General features: G+C 33.3%; 2 protein-coding genes, 1 long non-coding RNA gene and 1 other non-coding gene across 4 annotated transcripts; 2 read left to right on the top strand and 2 right to left on the bottom strand.

Moving 5' to 3' along the window:
* Positions 1–631: 631 nt before the first annotated feature.
* Positions 632–4906, bottom strand: LOC105798887 (uncharacterized). The gene is made up of 4 exons (XR_001135399.2): positions 4835–4906; positions 4274–4359; positions 3485–3550; positions 632–2347 (listed from the first exon to the last, which is right to left on the bottom strand). It is a non-coding gene; the product is annotated as an uncharacterized LOC105798887 (long non-coding RNA).
* Positions 4907–9252: 4346 nt separating this feature from the next.
* On the top strand, positions 9253–11242 carry LOC105798884 (chitinase-like protein 2). The gene is made up of 3 exons (XM_012629117.2): positions 9253–9689; positions 9979–10138; positions 10564–11242. Exons 1-3 carry the CDS (start codon positions 9317–9319, stop codon positions 10982–10984), a joined length of 954 nt encoding a protein of 317 aa, XP_012484571.1. The 5' UTR covers positions 9253–9316; the 3' UTR covers positions 10985–11242.
* On the bottom strand, positions 9727–9800 carry TRNAV-AAC (transfer RNA valine (anticodon AAC)). The gene has a single exon. It is a non-coding gene; the product is annotated as a tRNA-Val (tRNA).
* An 8023-nt stretch (positions 11243–19265) lies between the features above and the next one.
* LOC105798883 (acetate--CoA ligase CCL3) lies at positions 19266–22812 on the top strand. Its single transcript, XM_012629116.2, has 3 exons — positions 19266–19531; positions 20736–21326; positions 21796–22812. The coding sequence occupies exons 1-3, from the start codon at positions 19319–19321 to the stop codon at positions 22693–22695; spliced, it is 1704 nt and encodes a 567-aa protein (XP_012484570.1). The 5' UTR covers positions 19266–19318; the 3' UTR covers positions 22696–22812.
* The last annotated feature ends 4738 nt before the right edge of the window (positions 22813–27550 follow it).

Below are 27550 nucleotides of genomic sequence, written 5' to 3'. Positions count from 1 at the left end.
TTGGTGGTTTAAATTTTCGCATGCATGTTACCTAATTAATATTAGGCACAGTATTAACATATCTCCTGAGTCTTGCAAGTCATATCTCTACCAATTGAGGCTGTAACACCCCTTACCTGAGACCGTTGCCGGAATCGAGCACAAAGCATTACCTAACTTACCTTACTAAATCGGAGCATAAAAATTTTCTTTTAAAAATTAATTCACTCACGTTCAATCAATATGTCCCTAAAAAGGATCATTGAGACCCTAAAACATGCAATGAAAACGGTTCGGGTCCAAACCAGGAACATTAAAAATTTTCCAAATACTTAAACAAATTAAAAATAATTTATTTCACTGTTCACAATAAAACTGTCCGACTGCGCAGCAGTCACTAAATTAATTATAAATCAAGTTACGAAACTCAAAATTTAAATCCGTAATTTTTTCCTAAAACTAGACTCATATATCTTATTATCATAAAATTTTCAGAATTTTTGGTTGGCCAATTAGTACATTTTATTAGTTAAAGTCTCCCCTGTTTCACTATTCGATATTTCTGACCTCTCGTCACTAAAAATTAATTATCTCATTGTACAGATTTCATATGATGCTTCTGCTTGTTTCTACTGAAAATAGACTCACCAAGGAATCAAGACATATAAATTATAACTCATAATTCTTTCTGTACAATTTTTAATAATTTTCCAAAATCAAGACAGGGGATTCCAAAATCATTCTGACCCTATCTCACTAAAATTCAAATATCTCATAATATAAAATTCATTTTCCTATACCGTTTATTTCATACGAAAATAGACTCGATAAGCTTTAATTCTATACCTTATTCACTCTCTAATTCCGTTTCTAATATCCTCGGTGAATTTTACATTTTTAACTCGGCTATTATTGCACCATCATCTGACATAGCCATATACGCATTCATTGCACACAAAGCAAACAACGATTTTTGACTTAGAGCATTAGCAACAATATTAGCCTTTCCCGGATGATAATCGATCACAAGCTCGTAATCTTTTAACAACTCTAACCATCGGCGCCGTCTCAAATTCAGATCTTTCTGAGTCATCAAATATTTAAGACTTTTGTGATCAGAATAAATGTGACATTTCTCACCGAACAGATAGTGGCGCCATATTTTTAATGCAAACACAATAGCTGCCAATTCCAGATCGTGTGCCGGATAGTTCTTTTTATGCGGCTTTAACTGTCTCGAGGTATAAGCTACAACTTTGCCTTCCTGCATCAAAACACAGCCCAACCCACTCAAAGATGTATCACTATAGATAACGAACTCTTTACCCAATTCTGGCTAAACTAGCACTGAAGCTTCGGTCAACATGACTGTCAACTGATCAAAACTTTTCTGGCACTTTTCTGACCACTCGAACTTAACATCTTTCTGTAATAGCTTCGTCATCGGAGTCGCAATCATAGAGAATCCTTTCACAAAACGTTCTTTATTTGCATACCCAACTGAATCATTTGAACGACTGGGTGCATCTCTAAATCTTTTTGACGAAGACTGATACGGTTTACTCATTGATCTTTTTCTCTCATCTCTAGCTTCAGAATCTACTTTCTTCTTTTCTTTACTGAGTTCTTCAGCTTTACAAGCTCTTTCAACTAAAACCACAAACTCGGTCAAATCAAGAATTCCAACCAGAAGTTTTATGTCTTCATTTAAGCCATCGACGAATCGTTTACACATTATAGCTTCCGTTGAAACACACTCTCAAGCATATCAGCTGAGTCTCACGAACTCCCGCTCATATTCTGTTACAGTCATACGGCCCTGTTTAAGCTCGAGAAATTCCTTGTGTTTCTGATCTATAAATCTCTGGCTAATGTATTTCTTGCGAAACTCTGTCTGAAAGAATTCCCAGGTGACCCGTTCTTTCGGAATGACCGAAACCAGTGTATTCTACCAGTGATATACAGTGTCCCGAAGTAATGATATAGCACATTTCAAGCATTCATCGGGTGTACACGATAATTCATCGAACACAAGAATAGTATTGTTGAGCCAAAATTTAGCCCGCTCAGTATCGTCATCAACTGTGGCCTTGAACTCTTCAGCCTCGTATTTTCTAATTTTATCGACAAGGGGCCTATGGAATCTCATCGGATCAAATACTTGAGGCACCACAGGTATCAGAGATGGATTAGTTCGGATATATTGAGTAAACCAATCATTCATCATTTGGTGAAAGGCTTGCTTAGCCTCACCCTCTTGGGTACTCGAAGTCGGTTGAGAATCAACCGGTACTGTCCCTTGCACGGGAGCAAGCACTATACTCTCGACATCATCCGCTATGGCTCGACCGGGATCAGGATCCATACACTATATAAAAACACATTTTCAAAGTCAGGAATCATCACACTATCACAGTATAAATTATGGCATGTATAGCTAGACTCATACACGCTACGTTAGTCTGAGAATTAACTAAACCGTAGCTCTGATACCAACAAATGTAACACCCCTTACCCGAGACCGTTGCCGGAATCGAGCACGAAGCGTTACCTAACTTACCTTACTAAATCGGAGCATAAAAATTTTCTTTTAAAAATTAATTTACTGATATTCAATCAATATGTCCCTAAAAAGGATCATCGAGACCCTAAAACATGCAATGAAAACGGTTCGGGTCCAAACCAGGAACATTAAAAATTTTCCAAATACTTAAACAAATTAAAAATAATTTATTTCACTGTTCACAATAAAACTGTCCGACTGTGCAGTAGTCACTAAATTAATTATAAATCGAGTTACGAAACTAGAAATTTAAATCTGTAAGTTTTCCCTAAAACTAGACTCATATATCTTATTATCATAAAATTTTCAGAATTTTTGGGTTGGCCAATTAGTACAGTTTATTAGTTAAAGTATCCCATGTTTCACTATTCGACAGTTCTGACCTCTCGTCACTAAAAATTAATTATCTCATTGTAAAATTATTCTAACTCTATCTCGCTAAAATTCAAATATCTCATAATATAAAATTCATTTGCCTATACCGTTTCTTTCATATGAAAATAGACTTGAAAAGCTTTAATTCTATACCTTATTCACTCTCTAATTCCATTTCTAATATCCTCGGTGAATTTTTCAAAATCACATCACTGCTGCTGTCCAAGAAAAAAAAACTATTCCATTGCAAATTTTTTTACTCTTTCATAATTTCTTTGTATTAACTAGTATTTAGGCATACATAACACTGAACATATTCTTAATTAGTCATCTCAATAGCTAATCATTATCAAATAACTTTAGTACCCTATTTCAACATTTTTCGAAACACAATCCAAACAATTAACCATGTTATTTAATCAAGCATGAAACCATACATATCAAAATAAACAAGCCATTTTCGCATGGCTTATTTTATATATATATATATATACATCATTCAAAATATATTCCAAAAGTAGTACAGACTATACATGCCATAAGTTTAAGTTTAACTTTTATAGATACCGATAACAGACGATAGTGTGATTGATTTCGTTGACGATCCCCGATCCCGCAACTAACTTCCAAAATCTATAAAACCGAGGCAGACACATATGCACGGTAAGCCATCAAAGCTTAGTAAGTCATAAGCAAATAAACAATTCAATGTTATTAATAGTTCAATATCACATAACTGAATTATTCAATTCATATTCATATATATATAAGCATAAAAAAAACATAATTGTGATATCACATACCCTTATCATTTGGCCAAATATAGTCTTTAATACACACACACATACTTTCATTTGCATCATCTAATTTGTATCACAAATGAAATAACCAACTTACCTTGATATCATATATTATTTAACTATTACATACTTGTAATATCATGTACTTATATGTCACATTCATCATTCATTGGATCCGCACAATTTGTGCTAAATAATTTGTCGAAGCTATAATGACGTTGCACAATTAGTGCTCTCTTATATTTAACCAAATTGATCTTAGTATCGCACACTTAGTGCCTGTTATTCGACATCGTCATTTTTGTTTCGCACACTTAGTGCCCGTTATTCAACATCGTCATTTTAATTTCGCACACTTAGTGCCACTCGTATAGCCATAGCTATTCCATACTCGCACACTCAATGCTAAATATCGGTCAATCACATCCACGTCTATTTCTGTTACCCGAACTTAAACACATTCGGCTACATATATATATTTGCATGTTTTCATTTCAGCATATATATAACTAATATTTGTTTAGAATTTATATCATCTATTTGCTTATAAACTTACCTCGGACAACGATAAACCGAAACGGAATGATTAATCGACGACTTTTGTTTTCCCCCGATCCAAGTCCGATTTATTTAATTCTTGATCTAAACATATTCAAATTAAACTCATTCAAACATAATTTCATTCAATTCAGTCAAAAACGCATAAATAAGTAAATTTCACTTTTTCCCCTGACATTTCACATTTTTCACAATTTAGTCCCTATTTCACAAAATACAAAATATTCCAAATTTGACCACACTATAACTTGGCCGAATATTCCCTAGACTCATATAAGTCCATACATGTCATTTATTTCACATATTTAACACCTATTTTATAACCTTTACAAAAAGGTCCTTTTAGGTGTTTTCACGGTAACACCTTTCACAAAAGTTGTTTATTTAACAACTAAAACTCATTTTCTTCCATAAAAATGCAGCACCCAACATAAAGGCTCACATGGAAAAACCCTAGACTTCCAACCATTTTGCAAAATAGTCCCCTCATTAGCTAGCTCAAGCTATAAGGGTTCCAAAAGTACAAAAATTATCAAAGAATGGTCATCAAAACACTTACTTGTAAGGAGAAAAGCTTGCTGAAATTTTTAAGCTCTCAAACCCCTATTTTGCTGCTAATTTTCGGTGGTGAAGGTGGAGAAGAAAAGATGATATCACTCTTTTCTTTATTTTATGATAAAAATCAATTTAGTCACCAAATTTTTACCTAACCAATTGACCAAATCTTTTCTTTGTCCCTATGGCCGGCCACCACCCTAAACAAGGCCTAATTGCACATTAGGGACCTCCAATTAATATTCTATAGCTTTTAGACACCTTTAGCTTGTAAAATAGAACTTTCACACTTTATGCGATTTAGTCCTTTTTATCAAATTAAGCATACAAACAATAAAATTAAATCACGAAATTTTCACACATATTAATTCACAAATTATTAACACAGAAAATAATATTTAAAATTTTTTTTGACTCGAATTTGTGGTTTCGAAACCACTATTCCGATTAGGATCGAAATCGGGTTGTTACAGAGGCGCCCCCTTCATGAATCATACACAGCTCTTCATGGGGGCTGGGGGCAAAACCTAACACAGGGACAGTACTACCTTCAATTGTTAAGGGATCGGTCGATTGTTTGGCGAACAACATTTCAAAGACTTCTATAGAAGTAATCGATCCCCCACAACAATAAAGGCACCTTTTAACACTATTTTTCAATGATGAGTTGTAAACACTCCACCATTAATACACTTCTTCCAAAATATTTGGTGCACCCCCTCCCCTTGAGACCTCATTATCACGCGCGAACAATGAAACTCTTCACCTAATGATGCTTTCATGACGCAAATCACCCTTGTAACCTTTGCATTGGAAAGTTGTTTGGAAAGTCTCGATGCAGGCCACTAACCTACCTCTCAAGCACGAGGGAGGGGGAGCAATTATTATACCCCACTAGAGCATGACACATGACAAGCTGTTAGGCAGTTTGTAAATGATCTTTTGCAAGAAGCAATTTGTAAGGAACGGCCAGCAAGTGACCCTTCGTAAGCCTTGTCTAAGTCGGCAACAACTAACCTATAATAGCACTATCACCTAACCAACCCGCACAACCATGCAGGACACTATATTGTCTGCTATGTGCCACTACAGAAAAAGGGGGTGACCCCTCTTATATAAGCTTAAGTTCCTTAGCAACCCTTATATATCAACCCTAGAGTATCTTCCTTTACATTGACTCTCCACCCATTATAGGTGAACTGACACTCCTTTTCAAAATCAGTCTATATAAACCCATGGGACAACCAAGTCATTTTGCAAACTTGGCATTTCCAAGGTTGAAAGATTCAATTTTGTTCTTTCCTATCATTTTCCTGTTGCATTTTCATTAATATTTTTAGGGTTTGATAAAAGAGCTTGGCCTGTTATTAACATTTTTAATAATAAGATTATTTGGAGTTTAATAAGACAATTTCTGTTTTCCCTTTTATTTAATTATCTTAATTAATTAATTAAATTCCAATCAACAATCAAATCTTGAAGAAGATCCAAGATGGAACCCAGATTCCAATTTCATATTCTTCCTTCTTTTCAGTTGATGCATGGTAACAACATACAATGTTAAACAGTATTGTACTTATTCTACTCACCAGTTCCCTCTCTCTTTCTCTTCAATTAAACCCTTACAACTAAATTCAACTTACAAAATTAAATAAGCCAATTCCGAACTCCTTTCTTTGCTCTCCTCTTTTTCCTTGAAATTAATATTTTAAAAATGTAAAATTCAACATAATTTTACTATATTACCCCTCATTAAGTCTAGAAATAACAGTGTGACGTGGCGACTTGCAAATTCAACACTTATTTTTGGTCAGAAAATAATGGATCTGACTCCACATTTGAAGAAAATCAGGCATATAGTAACAAAAAGACATCACTAAACTACACAATTGTCATTCATTGTCGGCTTCAATCATCTATGCATATATTCCCTATATTGTGGATTCATATTTTTTATATTATTTATTTATTAGCGGTTAAGGTATTACCACATCTTACGTTATGTATCAAAAGATATAATCTATTAGCATCACCATAAACCTTTATTCTTTCATTTCTCTTATAAATATTCTTTCAGAGTTTAATTTTTGTAACCACATACTTTGTAGAGGTCTCTTTGTTTACTCTCTTTCATTGATTTCAGTCGAGTTACAAAAACTAAAAAGGGTTCTAGTTAAACCATAAAAGCTAAGGGGAAGATTCCATCTTAGCCTTGTGAAAAAGATACTATGTTCTTGAAATGTATCGATTTAAATATAGTGAATTGAGAAATCCTTAATTGAGGTATATCAAGAGAGAGCGGAGGTAGACAATTGGGGCTGAATCACTAGAAATCAATTTGTCCAAGCTTTTATTTCATTCTCTTATCATTTAGAAAAATTTATAGAGATTTGTAAAATACCAATTCACTCCCCCTCTTGGTTCCTCTTGTATTTTTGGGTTTAGCACACACGATACAAATTCAATGGCTAAAAGAGGTGAAAAATTAAATAACTTTTTCTTTTTGTAAAGTTGAATAGTTAAAAAATCATTATGCCTAATATATTATGTATATAACTTTCGTCAAACACCTGTTTAACATAAAATCAAATTTGGTTACCCAATCTCTTATCCCTAATATTATATAAAACAAAAAAACCTTCTTCCCCACACACGTCTTTGCCCACTCCACTATTTTAAAAAGTTTAGCTGACATATACAATGCAGTTCAACGTTCTTCATTTTGCCACGTAAAATAAATTTGAATTAAGTCAATCCTTATCAAAATTAAAATCAATTTGAATATCAAATATTCAAAGGTACTTATTCAAATTCATTAAAAAATAGTTATTTTAATATTTTAATTTAAAATATTATTAATTTTATTTATTACTAAATTTCATTACACCCAAAAGTATTTATAAATAAACTTTCTTTACGCTTTATTATATTTTTATTTATTTTATTTAAGCCTGCATATAAAAATAGTTAATGATGGAAATACAATTATATTAATATTCAATTATTTATTAAATAGGACTTTTAAGTAATTCTTTTTGTTAAGTTGATGTCTAATTATACGTACTAAAAATTCCATCACATATGTATATGTGGAACTCACATATTTAGAACACGATGTGGGTGCCAAAAAATAATATACAATAAATAATGAAATCTATATCTTGAAACTAATTAACAATAACTCACGAAATATCTACGATATTAAAATAAAAATAAGATTAGATTGCAAGTAAAACGAAATTTAAACACATAAATACATTAGAATAAGAATACTAAATGAATATATCAATTCTAAGTTGGAATCGAGTTAATTTATGATACCAGCTCAATCAACAACATCATTAATATCTACAATGATGGACGGAATAAAGTATAGATAATCAAATTAAAATGTATAAAAAGCCAAAATAAAATTTTGGTCGAACGGGAAATTTAATGTTTTACCAATGGAATTGGCATAAGTACTATCAAATAAGTTGTGCAGATACTTTTGAAAGAGATAAATAATTGACCATGAGTAACCATATAAACTATTATTGAGCCCAAGAAGAATGTTGGGCCAAGACAGTCGAGTAACCCTTGAAGCCTTCTAAAAATTGAGAAGTTATCATGTCTTCATTTTTTTAAAAGAAATTATCATATTGAATTGGTATTATGTATTTATGTTTGTGCTTTATAATTTTCGAATTTTCAAGATTCAAGCATCTTCCTTCTTGCATTCTATTATCATGTGTTTATGCCTTCATTTAAAAAAATTCGTATTTTACGTTCGTAACATGTGTTTTTATTCATTTTTAAAAAATAAAAGTATTTTCGTGTTTTATCATATTTTTGTATTGCTTTTCACACTTCATAGTCTTCCGATCTTCAAAATTCAAGCATTTTCGTAGGGTACGGAACTTTGAAAACATAAAAGGAACGGCCCTAAGTAGCTTATAAGCCACCTTATTAACCTTCCTTCTCGCCTAATGAAATGACAAATCGAAGGCTATGTAGCCTCTAAATGCAAAGCCATGATAATGTTTCTGGGATATCCATCTATATATTTGTATCCGTATTTCATAGGGTTCCAACTTTCAAAATCCAAGCCTTTTACCTTCTTTGCATTCTAAGAAGTAAATAATTATCATGTAATTGGCGTCTACACTTCTTCATTTTCTAAAAACAAACATATATCGGTGTCCACATAAGCTTTGAAGCTTCGAGATTGAAGACTTTCCCTTTGCTTACATTGTAAGAAGGAAGATAGCATAAAATGCAAGCAAAATCTAGTATTAGTAGCCATCATTCATCAACCCATGAAAACCATCTCTCTCCTAATAAGTTAGAAATTCACTTTCTATGCCTTTCACTCCAACTAAACCATCCCCTTCTTCTACACCAAGATTCCCCCTATTTCTTTTTTATAAACCCCACCAAATGTTTGTTTTTTTACCCCAAAGAAAACCAACAACAAGAAGAAAAAACCCAGTATTCTGTCATCACTATGGAGGCCAAATGGCTGCTATTTTTTACAATGGCAGCACTAATGGCAGTGGCAAACGGCCAGGAATCAGTGAAGCCATTGGTGAAGATAGTTAAAGGCAAGAAACTTTGTGATAAAGGGTGGGAATGTAAAGGGTGGTCACAGTTTTGTTGTAACCAAACCATTTCTGATTACTTCCAAACTTATCAATTTGAGAACCTTTTCGCTAAACGTAATACACCGGTGGCACATGCGGTTGGGTTCTGGGATTACCATTCTTTCATTACGGCGGCGGCTCAGTATCAGCCTCATGGTTTTGGTACCACCGGCGGTAAGCTGCAGAGCATGAAGGAAGTGGCAGCTTTTCTTGGACATGTCGGCAGCAAAACTTCATGTAAGTAAGCCACAAAACTAAACTTGGGAAAAAATAATGGCGTCGCCCAGACTCGAACTGGAGACCTTCAGTGTGTTAGACTGACGTGATAACCAACTACACCACGACACCATTTTTGTGCAGATTTACCATACAAAATTACTTAAAAATAGAAATAAAAAGCAAGGCAAAATATAGCTTCTAGATTTTCTTTTTTGGGTTTCAAAGCTTCTAGATGAAGTCATACATGTTCCATTGGAGTAGTGTATGAATTATATGTAGAATGGAACTTAGTTTTGAATAATTGCAGGTGGTTATGGAGTGGCAACTGGGGGACCATTGGCTTGGGGTCTATGCTACAACAAGGAAATGAGTCCTAGCAAATTGTATTGTGATGATTACTACAAATACACCTACCCTTGCACTCCTGGAGTTTCTTACCATGGCCGTGGTGCCTTGCCTATCTATTGGTATGTGCCCTATTTCCTAACTTATGTTATTCAGACTTGTTTGCTGGAACCAAATACGGGGATTTATATATGCATCAGATATGATTACTTTAAGAAAATTGAAGAGTCGAACCAACATAACGTGTTGCTTTCCTATACTAGGAGCATGTATATTCAATATCTATCCAAGATTTTCATAAAATACAATGGTATAGGTAATGGTTGAAAAGACCACATCAGTTGGATTGATCCCATTTTGGTTGATTCCCTAATCTTTTGGTTCAACTTACATGATTGAATCACCGATTTGATTGGTAAAGGATCGCTCAAATAATCCTTTTATCAAACTCATAATGCCAACGAAGCTTTCGGTTGGACTAATAATCACCAACTTGAATTCATTTTAAACATGGACTTCTTATCTTGTTGATTTTTTGTTACTGCAGGAACTACAACTATGGAGAAACAGGCGACGCATTGAAGGTGGACTTATTGAACCACCCTGAATACATAGAAAACAATGCAACCTTAGCTTTCCAGGCAGCACTCTGGAGATGGATGACACCGGTGAAGAAACACCAACCGTCGGCCCACGACGTGTTTGTCGGCAGCTGGAAACCGACCAAGAACGACACGTTGGCCAAGCGGGTCCCGGGGTTCGGAGCCACCATGAATGTGCTCTATGGAGATCAAGTTTGTGGGCGAGGTGATGTTGACACTATGAACAACATCATCTCACATTACCTTTATTACCTTGATCTAATGGGAGTTGGGAGAGAAGAGGCAGGACCCCATGAAGTGCTCACATGTGAAGAACAAAAGCCTTTCACTGTATCTCCTTCTTCTGCATCATCATCATCATCTTGATCTGGTTTTGGATTTGATATTGGGTGATTCATTTCTTAATTAGCCTCGTATATCTCCATTGCCAATGGAAGGGCCACTATAATATATATATATATATATACACACACACATATAGATATTTGAGAAATTCAGTGTGTGAATCCATATTACCCTTAAAAATTATGGATGCTGTGTAAATTTTGAGACACATTGTCTTCACTTCAATTGTAATTGATTAATAAGTGTTATTGAATGAGTCACATATAACCATTGCCAAAACTTGGAATATATGATTTATGCAGTCATTTTTCTTTTATTTTTTTCATGCAAAGCTTGATCCTAATTCACAACAAAGAATAGAATTTGTTTTTTTTTTCAAACAAATTTATAGTGTGATTGGACAGAGGAAAATTTTAAAATGTCTATACAAAATGTTAGCACTTGTGTAAATTAAAAGGTAAAATTAATGGTTTTTTTTTAAAAATAGTATAAAAATAATCAATATGGATACTGTAAGGCCCAATTTTGGCCCCGGCCCTCATAAATAAAAATTAAAACCAAAAACCAATAATAAAAGTCCAATTACATCAGCCCGAATTTGCCCAGCCCATATAAACCAAGCCCAATTACTGTATGACCCAACAGAAAAAATAAAAAATGAAAACCCTAGCTAGCCTATCGCGTCGCACAGCCTCTAGCGCCTCCTTGGCTCTCCTCTGCACGCGCCGCAGCAACCTCACCCACGCACAGCAGCCCCGTACACGTCCCACTTGCTCCTCCAGCTGGCCGAACCTGCAACAAACGACAAACCAAAGCAGCAAAAAAAGAAGAAACGGACTAACAACAAAAGTAATAACATACTTACAGTGAAAAAATTGTAACAGGAGATAAAAAAGAAAAGCAAAAATAGGAAGATAGGGATTTTTACTTTTCTTTTTGGCTATATAAAAGCCAAACACGGATTTGCAAGAAAAAATACACAGAGATTGAATATGAAGTGAAATACAAAAAAACGGGTGTAAAAAAACACCGAAGAGGAATCAATAGAAATAAATCAAAAAATTTCTGAAAGAAGGTGTTCTTTTTTAGTTCTTTTTCTCTTTGCGTTTCTTTTTTTCTTTTCTATTTTTTTATTATTAATCGTGCATAAAAAAGAAAAAGGAAGAGTTAAGGACGAGGAAGGCTTACCTGGTGGTTGGATCTTCGCTTGCTCCGCCGCAATCAGAGTCCGGCGAAGGTCAGAGGGCTGGAGAGTGGTCAGGTTTCTGCATAACCGAGCGGCTAAGGGTTTTGTTGGTCTGATTTAGCAGCTAAGGGCGTGTTTAGGGTTTATTTTTTAGTTTTATACAAATTATTAAAACGGTGCCGTTTAACCTTGTTTCAATGGTTATAAAACAGTGCCACATCGGCACTAACCCGCGCGGTGACCCGACCCGGGGAAGGATCCGCGCATCCAGCCTTGATGGTCTATTTCGCTTCAAGTCCTCCCTTTTTTGTGTTGGATTTCAATCTAGTTTATGTTTCTTCTTTAAATTGGGTTGCATAATTTCCTGCAAATTTCATTTCGGTCCCTATGTAACGCTGCGTTTTGGGAGGATTGGGATTATTCCCTTTTTGGTCCCTCATGTTATTCGCGCACTCGATTCGGCCCCTTTTCATTTTTATTTATTGCAGATTTCCCCCAGAATTTCTGTTTTCATTCCAATTTAGTCCTGATTGATATTTTCGCTATTAATTAAATTTTTTATTACTATTTATTATTGTTATTGATATTATTATATTTGATTATATTCCTATTTACCTATTTATATATATACATATATATTACTTTATTATTTACTATTATTTTTAAATTGTTTTTATTATACATATATGTACATACGTAATATATATTATTTAATTTTAAATATATATATTTTTTATACATATTGCTATATAGATACTTTACTTCTTTTAAATATCCGCATATATTTAGCTTATTTCACTTTTGCATATTATTGTATATTATTATTTACATGAAGTTTTTCAATCCCTATGTATTATTTATCTTAAATTAATATATGTATATTATTTTATATATTTCAATTTTATTTTTGTATAATATTCGCTTCAAAATTCATCTAAATACTATTATTTATGTAGTGTTTATTTTATTAACTTTATTTTGAATCTATCACAAACTCATATATATTATTTATTTTAAATTTTTGTACATATATTTTATTGATTTACAATTTCCATTTCCTTCACGCCATTTGTTTTCTTAGTTATTTCAAAACTCGTACCTTTGGATTGCATTTGCATTAATGGCCTCATTTTTTAACTTTTGAATGTTGATATTGATATTGGCATAATGTACAATTGAGATTATTGTTGATATATTTGTTTGTACTTATTTACTGATTATTGATTGTTCATTAAAGTATATTTTATCTTGAATTATTCTTTTATGTAATATGTTACCGTTCAATCCCACTACATTTGTTTTAAAATTATGTTTCATTAAAGCATTAAAATCATCTTATTTCATAAATTTCTAAAATACTCGGTATTCACAATTCTCGAGAAGATTGTGCCCTAACTTACTGGGCTTCAATTTTTTTTTGATGAATTTAGATAGCCAATTATTTCTTTTGCAATAAAACCATACAAATTTTAAATAAAAGTTTTTCGGGATTTCAAAATGTTGGATCCTAACTTACTGGATATGAATTTTGCTACCTCGAATTAAGGATTTTAAAAATAAAGGCAATACTAGGTATTTAGGAATTTTGGGAAATTCAACCCTAACTTACTGGGTTTTGATTTTTCATTTGACCCAAATAACAAAATATCCTTCTCAAAATGCATGGGTTTTAAAAGTCAAAAGAGAAACTTAATTTTGAAGATTAAAAATGTTGCGCCCTAACTCACTGGGTGTGACATTTTATTTCTTTGAAATAAGAGTGTTTTATTATTCAATTTATTCAAGTTAAAAGGATCGTATTTTAAAATCTTTTCAAAATTTCGACACTAAGACATTAAACAATCAATTCGGTACCAATTTTGGGCGTTATGAGGGTGCAAACCCTTCCTCGTGCGTAACCGACTCCAGAACCTGTTTTCTCAAATTTCGCAGACCAAAATTGTTTTTAAGGTGAACCGATCGCACCTCAATAAAAGATCGGTGGCGACTCCCATTTTCATTTTCAAAGTCGATTCCTGTTTTTTTTAAATATAAAAATAGTTTCGACAGCTTGGCGACTCCGCTGGGGACTTAGAGAGTCAAGCCGTAAAATTGATTGTTTTTTGTCTTATTGTTGAAAATTAGAAATTTGATTTGAAAAATACGATTCTTTCACTGCATTTATTTGTGGTATGATTACTGTAAATTGAGTTTTATAACTTGGCACCATATTGCATAAAGACTGTGTAGTCTTACCATTTTTAAGTGGGAGTGAGAAGCTACTCTTTCGTGAGGTTGCGATGTCACGTTGTTTTCTCGAGATGAGGATTTTTTCTAAAAAATAATAAAGGCAATATTCGATGTTTAGGATTTTGAGAAATTGTGCCCTAACGTATTGGGTTGCGATCTTTTCATTTGACTAAACAATTGAATATCCTTTTAAACTTTATTGCACGAGTTTTTAGACAAGCTTATTTTCGAGGAGGTGAAATATCATGCCCTAACTCATAAGATATGACGTTTTCTCTCTCCAAAATGATGGCTAATTTGATTTATCCAAGCTCTTTAATACAAGGATCGTATTTTAAAATCTTTCAACCTTCGACATTAAGACGTTTATTAATCAACTAGGTACCAATTTTTAGGCGTTACGAGGGTGCTAATCCTTCCTCGTACTAACCGACTCCCGAACCTATTTTTCTGAATTTTGCAGACTAAAAACATTGTTTTAATAAATCTAAACCGTTTATTGAAAATAACCGTTTTACGAGGTGACCCGATCACACCTCGTCAAAAGGATCGGTGGCGACTCCCGTGTTTGTTTTCGTTTTCAAAACCCAAGCCGACCGCGTTTTATCAAAAAAATAGTGTCAACATCCTAACTCCACTCATTTGAAGAGATAATATTTAATTGGCGTGGAGTGTCCAATATCTACCGTTTATGGTTTATAATACAAGGAAATGCAACCTTAAAGCTCAATGAATTTAGAACAAGAAAAGAATTTTTTTTCAAAAATAATCTAAATAATTTAATTATTTATGAAAATAATCTATTTATAAAATTATGTACGAAAACGATTCATTTTGAAGAGTGAACTTCGGTGCCGCTATTGTCATTAGTGGCACCACCCTTCATAATGGTTCAATCATTGGTTGTTGTTTTTTTTTAAATTGGATGCCACCATTGCCGTTTGCGACATCGACTGAAGTGTGATTATATAAAACGTTCAGGGACCTAATGAAGCAATTACCTTTTTTATATTGGATGAAAAAAGGGTGTCCATGATTGTTGGTGCAACCGATTTTAAACTTTTGGTCTATTTACATGTTAGGTGTGCCACTTTTAAAATTAAAATTAAATAACCCCTAAAAAATGAGCCTTTTCATTTTTTTTTTTTTAAAACAATAAACTTCAAAAATTATATTAAATTTTATTTAAATTACCCAAATATATCCCTCAAGAATTTTTCCTCAAGTCAAAAATTCTTATTTAAAACTTGAGAAAAATTATTGAAGGATATATTTGAGTAATTTAAATAAGAATTTATATAATTTTTTTATTTTAAAAATATAATAAAATTAAAAACGTTTATTTTTATTATTCTTATATTTTTAAGGACTATTTAAATTTAATATAGACCTAACATGTAAATAGACCAAAAGTTTAAGATAGGTGCCACAAAAGTCATGGGCACCCTTTTCTCCATCCAATATAGAAAGGGGAATTGTTTCATTAGGTCCCTGAATGTTTTATATAATTACACTTCAGTCCGATGTCGCATGGCAACGACGATACCCAAAAAAATTATTTTTTTAAAACCAGCCAATGATTGGCCCATTATGAATGGTGGTGGTGCCAATGGCAATGACAACATCGAGGTTCACTATTAAAAATGAAATATTTTTTATAAATAATTAATTTATTTGAATTTATTTTGAAAAAAAAGCCCAACAACAAAGGAAAAAAAAAGGGGAAATTAAAAAAGAAAAAAGGAAAAGAAGAAGAGGATAATGTTTGCAATTGTAGCCTTAGGAGTTGGTGGTGGTGTAAATTTAGATGAGAGTTGAAGACTTCCAATCCTTTGGAATTTTCAAAATATGAAGAAAAAATTATCATATTTGTCCTTTTCCCTCTAGAGATAATGCCTTCTAATATTCAATATTTACTCTCTCTTTTTTAATCACTAACTAATATATAAAATATTTCATTTTCTTTTAGTTATGTTCATTTGTTTGGATGAATCCAAAATTGACACACAATTCTAAAAAGTATAAGTATTTTGAGAAGTTTTTTTTTTTTATATAAGTTGGGATAGATAATGTGTTCATAAGTTACGTTATTCATTCAAGTTTGAAAGCTTGTTTAAAATATGTACGGTTAAAAGTAGGAGGCCCAAAAAATGAGTTTAGGCAATAAAATTAGGCTCGTTTAAAATATGAACTAAGCTTCTACGTTTAAAACTTGAGTTTAATGCAATAGTTTTATATTTTTATTTTTATTTTATTTTTATACATTTTAGATTTGATATCACATAAAATTAAATATATAATAATTCAATACTATTTAAACATTAAAAAATTATCTTAAGTTGTTTAAATTTAAAATTTTAATAAAAGATAAATCATCTTAAATATTAAATATTGAATTAAAAATAATATATTTTCAAAAATTAATATGGATGGATCTAAAGTAGAGGTGCTCCGCCCGGCCCGACGGTCCGCCCGAAATATGGGAGGGTTCGGATAAAAATATAGGCCCGAAATATGGGTTTGGGCAAAAAAATGAGGCCCGTTTAGAAAACGGGCCGGGCCTTGGGCACCACTTTTTTAGCTCGGGCCCAGCCCGAATATATAATAAATATATTTTTTATTTTTTAATTTTAAAATATTTTTAAAATACTTTTTTATTTTTAAAATAAAATTTTGGTGTTTATTAAAAAAATGGACTGGGCCGAGCCGGACTCAGCCTTAGGAATTTTTTCCTGGGCCGGGCCCGAGCCTAGGACGCAGGCCGAAATTTCTTCTAAGCTCGGCCCGGCCCATGAGCACCTCTAATCTAAAGCTAGGATTAAGGTTAGTTCTCAATTGTTGTTTGCGTATAAAAAGAAAATTGCTTGTCAAAAGTGTTTTTGAAAGTTGTGATAGAAAGATGCCATGAAAAAAAAGGTAGTTTATTAATTTTTAGTGTTTTGTATTAATACCAAAAATTGTGGTTAAAGATTACAATGTCATTTTAGACATGATAATGAAAAGTAAAAAAAATAGTTAAATTATATTATATTTAAATAATTTAATATAACGGTACATGAAATATAAATTTTAAATATTTTAAGTAATTAATATAAGTTATTTATAAAATTAATTATACATCAAATATTTAAAGATATTTAAATATAATAAATTATACTTAAAGATACTCTCAAGCACAAAAATTGTTTGTAATGAACTTTTGATTTTAGCATTTCCAATGGAATTATCAAAATACTCTTATATATTTATTAACTATTTAAAACCATTTATATATTTAAATTAATTCATATTCTATATATCTGTATATTAAATTATTTAAATATTATGTATCTTTATATGAAATTATTTAAATATCATTTATCATGATATTTAATTTTTATAATATTTTATTTATCAATAGTTTTATAAATAATTTATATTAATTTCTTTAAAAAATTAAAATTTATGTTTCATGTATCATAATATGAAATTATTAAGATATCATTTAAATTAAATTATTTTTATTTTTAATATCATGTCTAAAATAGACAATTTAATTTCCACACTAAAAATTTGTACAATGATAGAAAATAATTGAAATTAACACATCACACTCTTCCACATCACTTTTTCTATAGGCACTTTTTCGACTGCAACAATAATGGAGAACTAGCTATTGGTCATTTGCAATTGGCAAAGTTATTAGACTCATATTTTAGGTTAGGCTGAGCCTGGACAAGCATAAAATGCATTAATGTCATACATAACTCTAACTTAAACTTGATCTGATCTAGTGCATGAACATATCTAACTGGGATTAAACTTAGTGACTAAAATGTTTTCTTTGCAAAAAAGCTAAGAAAATTGGAAACAAATGAAGATAATTTAAAGGTTGAGAAATTAATCATTTTCCGCATCCAAAAAACTCGAGTTGATTAATCCAAACTTTAACACGATTGAATTCAATTTAAATAAAATATTTAAAGAAAAATAAAGAATAAATGAAGATAATTTAAGGGTATACCTATTAATTCTTTTCCAAAATCAAAATCTAATCTAATCTGATTAACCCTAATAGGCAACAAAAAACCAACAACTCAAACTCATAAAATTTAAACTTAAATTGAGCTAAACCTAAAATGTGCTAACTCGAAACAATCTAAACCCATCCCACCCAACCTTAAAGTGATCTAAACCCAATCTAACTCTAATAAAAAATAATTTAAAATTAAAATAACAACTTGAACCTAATATGAGTTAAACAAGTAACCTAATAAAAAAAAATCCAAACTTGTAATTGAATTACACAAAAGTAAATCCAAAATAATCTTAAAATATCAACCAATCAAATTCAAATATTCCTTGAAAAACATAAAATGGATAGGTTTATATGAAAAATAGGTATCTAAAGTATGCAACTTTTTCATTTTGGTATTTTTTGGGTGAATGGACCAATTAAATTATGACACATGATAAATTTAAATAAAATATCCCTTCCATCATCTTCTCTACAAATTTTGTTTTTACAATTTTTTAAAATACTCTACTTCAAATTTACTCCATTACAATACTCCTCCATTTTGAATATTAAAATAAACTCACATCTTATTTGCTATTAAGAATGAAAAGGAAACCCCATTTTTCTCTACACTTTTGATTTCACACATGATTAAAAAGACGATGATGGAAAAGATGAAAAAGGAAGGGGAAGGAGAGGGAATTTTTATTTTTATTTTTATGTTAATTAAAAATAGCATGCCTCATACCTAAATTGATAACGGAATAAAACTTTTGGTACTTAAATAGAAAATATTTCATTGTTTGGTACTTATTTTTCATATAAGCCAAATAGATAGTGTCTCCACCTGGCGCCCTCCACACGTTTCTCACTATAAATACTCCCCTGCCTCGCCATATAAGAAAGAGAAGGAAGTGAAGAAGGTTCATCGTCGACGGTGGCGATGGAAATGCGAGACATCGACAATCTGCCGAAGAACGCCGCCAACTACACGGCGTTGACGCCTTTGTGGTTCTTGGAACGAGCCGCCACCGTTCATCCTGCTAGGAAAGCGGTGGTCCATGGGTCTCGTACTTTTACTTGGCTGCAAACTTACCAGCGCTGCCGTCGCTTGGCTTCTGCTCTCTCTAACCTCTCCGTCGGCTTCGGTAGCACGGTAATTCGAATCGCCATCTTTCTATTTTTATTTGCACTGAAATTATCGGGAGAAATGAAAGCTTTCAGTTCCTACTTCTGGTTTACTTTGATGCATGCTTGGTCAGTGAACTAAATGTTACTTATAATATTTGTTAAAGAAAGTAATTATTAATAACTTTAATGAATAAAGAAAAAAGTCGGATTGAAACTTAAAAAGAGTTAATTCCACAAAATATCCCTAAACTATGACCCTCATTTTAAATTAGTCCTAAACTTCAAATCATTCTAATTACATCTCGAAACTATTGAGGTTATTCTTACTAAAATCGTTAATTTAAATGACACGTTAAATCTTATGTCACATAATTTAAAATGAAAATTTTAAGAAAAATGAATGTTGTAAAGACGGATATTAGGTTTCTGAATATTTTTATAGAAACTTTATGGGGTTTTTTTTCTTCAGATTTGCTTTACTTCTAGTTTTTATTTTTAAAATTATACAGCAAAGTTTTATTTCTTTTAATTTTATTTTAAATTTAGTAACATAAGATTTGATGTGTTATTAAATTGTTAAATTAATGATTTTAATAAGGAAAAGACTTGATTGGTAGAACATTGATAATTTGAGATGTAAATAGAATGATTTGAAATTTGAAGACTAATTTAAAATGAGGGTCATAGTTTGGAGATATAGGTGCAATTAACAACAAAGTTAAATAGAGGAGACATTCCGTCACCGGTTTAGTTCTTTGCTTCTAAAGGATCAATTAAAAAGAAACTAAATATTAAATATATTGTTTTGATATTAAATAAGTATTAAATAGTAAAAACAGAGTTAAATTAAGTGGTATTAAAATTAAAAAAAATCATAAAGTTTAACATAAATTCGGGATGTTACCAGTTCAAAAAATCATTTCACCGGTGGAATAGGCAGTTGTATTATCTATCAGAAAACCTTGTTAAGATTTTAAGGATGAGATTACAAATTCTGATGATTTTGCAAACTTCTTGACTTATTATTAATTTGTTTTGAAATTTGCGTATCATAAATTATTGGATGTTTTTGGCTGTCTGTCAGACATTCTTCAATTCATATTTTTAAGATGGAATTAGGATATGCTTCCGATGATTTTGCATGAATGGTTTACAACTTTACATAATGGACTGTTGTATGCAACTTGAATGGTTATTTACTGTTTTTCTTTTCTTTCTACTACCGGCAGGTAGCAGTAATCGCGCCAAACGTCCCTGCTGCATACGAAGCTCACTTCGGAATTCCAATGTCTGGTGCTGTTATAAACCCTGTCAATATTAGGCTAAATGCATCAACCGTTGCATTCCTTTTGGGTCACTCTCAATCAGCCGTCGTCATTGTCGACCAAGAGTTTTTCACTTTGGCAGAGGATTCTTTGAAAATCATGAAGGAGAAAAGCCAAGGCAATTTCAAGCCCCCACTTTTGGTTGTTGTTGCCGATGAAAGCTGTGATCCGAAAACACTCAGGTATGCTTTGGGACAAGGAGCTATTGAGTATGAGAAGTTCTTAGAAAGCGGTGACCCTGAGTTTTCTTGGAAGCCTCCACAGGATGAGTGGCAAAGCATTGCTTTGAATTACACTTCTGGCACGACAGCCAGCCCTAAAGGGGTCGTGTTACATCACCGTGGTGCATATCTCATGTCTTTGAGTAATCCTCTTATATGGGGCATGAATGAAGGAGTCATATACTTGTGGACACTACCCATGTTCCACTGTAATGGATGGTGTTTTACTTGGGCACTTGCAGCTCTTTGCGGAACAAACCTATGCCTTAGACAGGTAATTAGTAGGCAAAATAATTTTGTCGCTTTCACTTTGGTTTATGAAACAGATTGGCTTATTTGTTCTCGAATCATCTATCGATCTAGCTCAAGGTATAATTATGTCAAAATCTGGAAGGTGTATATTCGGTATAATCCTACCGTGCTACAAGGCCTTCCGATTTTCTACTCTCATTCATGTCATCATTTGAGACTCAGAGTTATTACATCCCTTGTACTTCGATGTTCGATGCTAATGTGCATAACTATGTTGAAACCTGGAAGCTGTGTATTCAGTATAGTCATATTGTGCTATGAGGCCTTCCGATGTTCTGCTTTCATTCATGTCATGATTTGAGACTCTGAGCGTTCTTTCATCCCTTATAAATTCAGTCTTGATGCTAATGTTTTCACTCTTAAATCTCCATTAGCTATGGTCATAGCGTCTTACTTGCTTATGTCCGAGTTTGTTTCTTTTGCATTTGCAGGTAACAGCAAAGGGCGTCTACTCAGCCATAGCGAAGTATGGCGTGACTCACTTCTGTGCTGCACCTGTGGTGCTCAATTCCATAGTTAACGCCCCATCCGAGGACACAATTCTGCCCCTTCCTCATGTGGTTCACGTAATGACAGCCGGTGCTGCCCCACCCTCTGCTGTTCTCTTCGCAATGTCTCAAAAAGGTTTCCGTGTCACCCACACATATGGTCTCTCAGAAACCTATGGTCCTTCAACGGTGTGTGCATGGAAGCCTGAATGGGACTCGTTGCCACCTGAAACCCAAGCTCGCTTAAATGCACGTCAAGGTGTCCGATACATTGGCTTAGAGGGCCTAGATGTCATCAGTAGCCAAACTGGTGAGCCCGTCGCCACTGATGGAAAAACGATCGGAGAAATAGTGATGCGCGGTAATCTCGTGATGAAAGGTTACTTAAAGAACCCAAAAGCTAACGAGGAAACATTTGCTAACGGATGGTTTCACTCTGGGGATCTGGGTGTGAAGCATCCAGATGGCTATATCGAAATAAAAGATAGGTCAAAAGACATAATCATCTCCGGAGGCGAAAATATCAGCAGCGTGGAGGTAGAAAATAGCCTCTACTTACACCCTGCAGTTTTGGAGGCATCGGTGGTGGCGAGGGCAGACGAGCGGTGGGGAGAGTCTCCTTGTGCTTTCGTGACATTGAAGCCGGGAGTAGCGGATAAATCTAAGGAACAAGAGTTAAGTGAGGGGATAATGCAGTTTTGCAGGTCAAAGATGCCTGCTTATTGGGTTCCAAAATCAGTGGTATTTGGTCCATTGCCAAAGACAGCCACAGGGAAGATTCAAAAACATATATTAAGAGGCAAGGCAAAAGAGTTGGGACCTGTGAAGTTGAGCAAGTTATAACATATAAGATAAGGTCTCAACTACTTCAAAGTAATACAACATTGATTGTCTCTATTCACATCCGAAACTGTAAACTACTATATTTTATGTCAATTATTTTAAATTTGCTACTCATAATTATTAGTGTTGACACCATTTTTTGGATAAAACGGGGTCGACTTGGGTTTTGAAAACAAAAACGAAAATGGGAGTCGCCACCAATCCTTTTTGGTGAGGTGTGGTCGGATCACCTCGTAAAGTGGTTGTTTTTAAAAAAAATTAATTTTATTAAAACAACGGTTTTGGTCTACGAAATTTAGAAAAATAGGTTTGGGAGTCGGTTACGTACGAGGAAGGATTAGAACCCTCGTAACGCCCAAAAATTGGTACCTAGTTGATTAATTAAAGTCTTAGTGTCGAAAGATTGAAAACTTTGAAGAAATTTAAAATACGATTCTTTGTTTTAAAAACTTATATGAGACGAGATACTCGTTAAGATCCTCTCATTAGGGCACGATATTTTACCTTTTCAAAAATGAGCTGGTCTAAAGACTTGCACAATAAAATTTAAAAGAGTGTTCAATTGTTTAAGTCAGATGAAAATATTGCAACCCAATATGTTAGGCACAATTTCTCAAAATATTAAACATTAAATATTGCCTTTATTATTTTTTAGAAAAATTCTCATCTCGAGAAAACGTGTCATGTCCAATGCGTTAGGACACAACGTATTGAATTCCCGATAATGAGCTTTTTATTATTTTTTTTAAAAGAGTAATCTCGATTATTTAGATTCAACGAAGAAGATCGGAACCCAATACATTAGGGCTCGATTCTCTCGAAAATCTCAAATACCGAGTATTACTTATATTTTAAAATTTCTTTTTGAATCTAGGTAAAATTGATGTAATGGAGTAACGATTGTGATAATATAAAATATAAATAGCATGAGCAAGAACAAAAATAATAAAACGATAAATAAAAACAAATCAACTGTGTATACACAATATCAAGTAAATAAACAAATAAAACCGAAACATTTAAAGAATATAATAATAATAATAATGAACATGTAAATAAATATAATAATGAACATCAAGTAGAACAATAATAATAACAAAAAAAGATAAAATTTATGAAATATAAACATATGTATATGTACATATAAGAAAAATGTAGATGTATGTGAATTATAATAAAATAATATATATAAATATATACATATTTTAATATGAGAAATTATAAATATATAAGTATGTACATATAAATATATACTTATAAAAATTTAGAAAGTATGTATATAGATATAAGTATGTGTATGTATTCATGAAAATAAAAGATATGTATACGTATATTTAAAAAAATTATACAATATAAAAAATATGCACATATACATATGTATGTATGTAAATTTAGATACGTATATGTATATAGATATATATAAGAATTATGAAATATATGTAAGTATATATATATATATATATATATATATATATATATATATATATAGGTTTATAAAATTAGAAATATAAGCGTATATAGATATATAGGTTATAAAATATGAAGTGTACATATAAGTATATACATGTATATAGATATGTGTAAAAAATATAAAATATAAATATACATAGAAACGTGCATGTATATATAAAATAAATTATGGAACATACACATGTACATATATATATATAATAAAGCTTAGAATTAAAAGATATGCATAATAATAATAACAACAACAATAATAATATTAATAGCAGTAAATAATTGATTTTAATAGAAGAATAACCTAAAGCAGATTGAGGATTAAATTAAAAAAATAAACAAAGTTTAGGGTCGTAATTAGAAAAACAAAAGCACATAAAGAATCAAATCACAACACGCGTGAAACGAAAAGGACTGAAAAGGGAAAAATTCCCTCGCTGATCAAACGGCGTCGTTCCAGTGAGGCGTGTGTACATGGTCTGGGGACCCAATTAAAACAAAAGAAAATTTTGTGGCCAAAATTGCAAATATAATAAAGAAATCGCATTGAATACACTGCAAAGATGGAGGGGCTTCTCGCGCAAATATCCCCTGAATACTAAACACGCGGATCCCCAGCGGTCGGGTCACCGCGCGGGTCAGGGCCAAAACGACGTCGTTTTGGCACCTGACCCCCAACTACAAAACGACGCCGCTTTCCCTTATTATTTAAACCCAACTACAAAACGTCGTTTCTCTTTTTCCCTTTTTATTTCTTTTTAGTTTTTTTAAATAGATTTAAAAAAGAGAAAAATGATAAAAAAATAATCGATTGAAAAAAAAACGAAGAACAGTAACCTCTTTTATTTTTGATGTTCGTAAAAAAATGAAAAAAAAGGTCGTTACAAAGATGATATTCGGCCTCTTTATAGCCGATTTTGCTTCTACTTTTCTATGCTATTGCTGCTTGCATGTTTGCTTCTTTGTTGCAGGTAATTGATGGCACAAGTGGGGTGATGGGACGGCGTGGAGAGTAGTTGAGCGGCGATGGGACTAGGCAGAGGCAGGAGGCGTAGCAGAGGAGTGGGTACGGTGCCAAAAACCCTAGGGTTTTTGGCCTTATGCAGTATTTGGGCCGTTTGGCATATTGGGTCTATTTTTTTTGGGCTGTGAAATTTTTGGTGTTTTGGGCTTGGTCATTGGGTCAATTGTTTTGGACTTATGGATTGTTTTATTGATTGGACTGTTGGGCCTCGGGTCAAAAATTGGGCCCTACAGCTGCTCCTCTTTACTCATTGTCGTGTAACGAGAATAGAGCAAAGATATTAAGAGGGACTAATTCTTGCTCTGTGTCGCTGAATATTGACTTCTTAGCGCTTCTCCTCTTCAAGTAGCTTTATCCCAGTCCACTGTGTCTCGTTGCTTCGATCCACTTCACTGCACTTTAGAAAGATCTGACTTGTAGCTTCAATCTTCTTTGCAGTAACTTCAGGGGGACGAGTTTTGTGGTTTTAGTCTACTCCACTGCAACGTCAGGGAGATAAGACTTGTATCTCAACCTGTTCCACCGCAACTTCAGGGAGATAAGGTTTGATATGATAAGATCTAATTCGACCTACTGCAACTTCAGAGGTATATGATTCATCATTTTAATCTGCTCCACTACAACTTCAGGGAGATAGGATTAGTAGCTTCAGTCTGTTCCACTGCAACTTTAGGGAGATAAGACTCGCTATCTTCAGTCTACTCTACTGCAACCTCAGTGAGATAAGACTTGTATCTTCAACCTGCCCCACTGCAACTTCGGGGAGATAAGGTTTGAAATGATAAAATCTAAGTCGACCTACTGCAACTTCAGAGGTATATGATTTATTATTATGGTCCGATCCACTGTAACTTCAGGGAGATAAGACTCATCGTGATCTGCTCTACTGTAACTTCAAAGAGGTAATATCTGCTATCTTCAGTCTATTCTACTGCAACCTCAGTGGGATAAGACTTGTAGCTTCAATTTGTTTTCCTGCATGTTTAAGAAAATAAAGTCTGATGCGATCTGCTCTACTGCAACTTTAAGGGATGAGGTTTGTGGTTCTAGTATACTCCACTGCAACATCAGAGAGATAAGACTCATGATTTTGACTTGCCCCACTTCAACTTCAGGGAGATAAGACTCGTATCTTTAACTTGCCCCACTGCAACTTCAAGGGGATAAGAATTGTAATTTCAACTTGTTCTACTGCAACTTCAGAGAGACAAAGTTTGATATGATCTGCTCTACTGGAACTTTAGAGAGACGAGATCTGTTATGATAGATTTAATCTGTTCCATTGCAACTTCAGGGAAATACGATTTGCTATCTTTAATATGCTCTACTGCAACTTCAGGGAGATAGGATCTATCATTTTAATCCGCTCCACTGCAACTTCAGGAAGATTGGACTAGTAACTTCAATCTGCTCGACTGCAACTTCAGGGAGATAAGACTTGTATCTTCAACTTGCCCCACTGCAACTTCATGGGGATAAGGTTTGCTATTTCAACCTGCTCTACTGCAACTTCAGAGAGACAAAGTTTGATATGATCTGCTTTACTGCAACTTCAGAGAGACGAGATCTGTTATGATAGATTTAATCTGTTCCACTGCAACTTCAGGGAAATACGATTTGCTATCTTTAATATGCTCCACTACAACTTCAGGGAGATAAGATTGGTGGCTTAAATCTGCTTCCTACTACCTTAGGAAGATAAGATTCGTCATCTTTGATTTGCTCCACTACTGCTCAGGGAGACAGAATCTGCAATCTTCAGCCTACTCTGCTACTGTTCAGGGAGATAAGGCTAGTGCTTTCTATCTGCTTCACTGCCAATACAGAAAGACCAGATCTACTGCTTTTAGTCTACTCCTCTGCAAACACAGGGAGATCAGGCGTGTGTCTTTGATCTACTTCGCTATCGGTGTAGGAAGACAAGATCTGCCATATTCAGTTTGCTCCGCTGCAAACTCAGGGAGGTCAGGCTTGTGTCTTTGATCTACTTCGCTATCGGTGTAGGAAGACAAGATCTTCCATATTCAGTCTGCTCCGCTGCAAACTCAGAGAGGCGAGGCTGGTGTCTTCGATCTGCTTTGCTGCCGTACAGGAAGACAAGATCTGCTGCTTCTAGTCTACTTCTCTGTAATTTCTGAAAGATAGGACTTGATATGACGACTTCAGTTTATCCCACTGCAACTTCAGGGGTATGGGTAACTTCATTGATCTGTTCTCTGGGGAACATGACCTGTAAAGTCCATTTTATGAACCTATTTATGCCTAATGATTAGTATGTTATGATTAGAACGAATCAAATGCTCCTAACTAGGTGTGTATGATATTTGCATGAATGCAGAATGTCACTTTTCGAGAATGATCCCCTTTTAA

The sequence above is a fragment of the Gossypium raimondii genome, chromosome 9, assembly GCF_025698545.1.
Source record: "Gossypium raimondii isolate GPD5lz chromosome 9, ASM2569854v1, whole genome shotgun sequence".
Classification (NCBI taxonomy): Eukaryota; Viridiplantae; Streptophyta; class Magnoliopsida; order Malvales; family Malvaceae; genus Gossypium; species Gossypium raimondii.
Note: the sequence above shows the minus strand (reverse complement) of the source record. Positions and strands in the feature narration are given on the sequence as shown.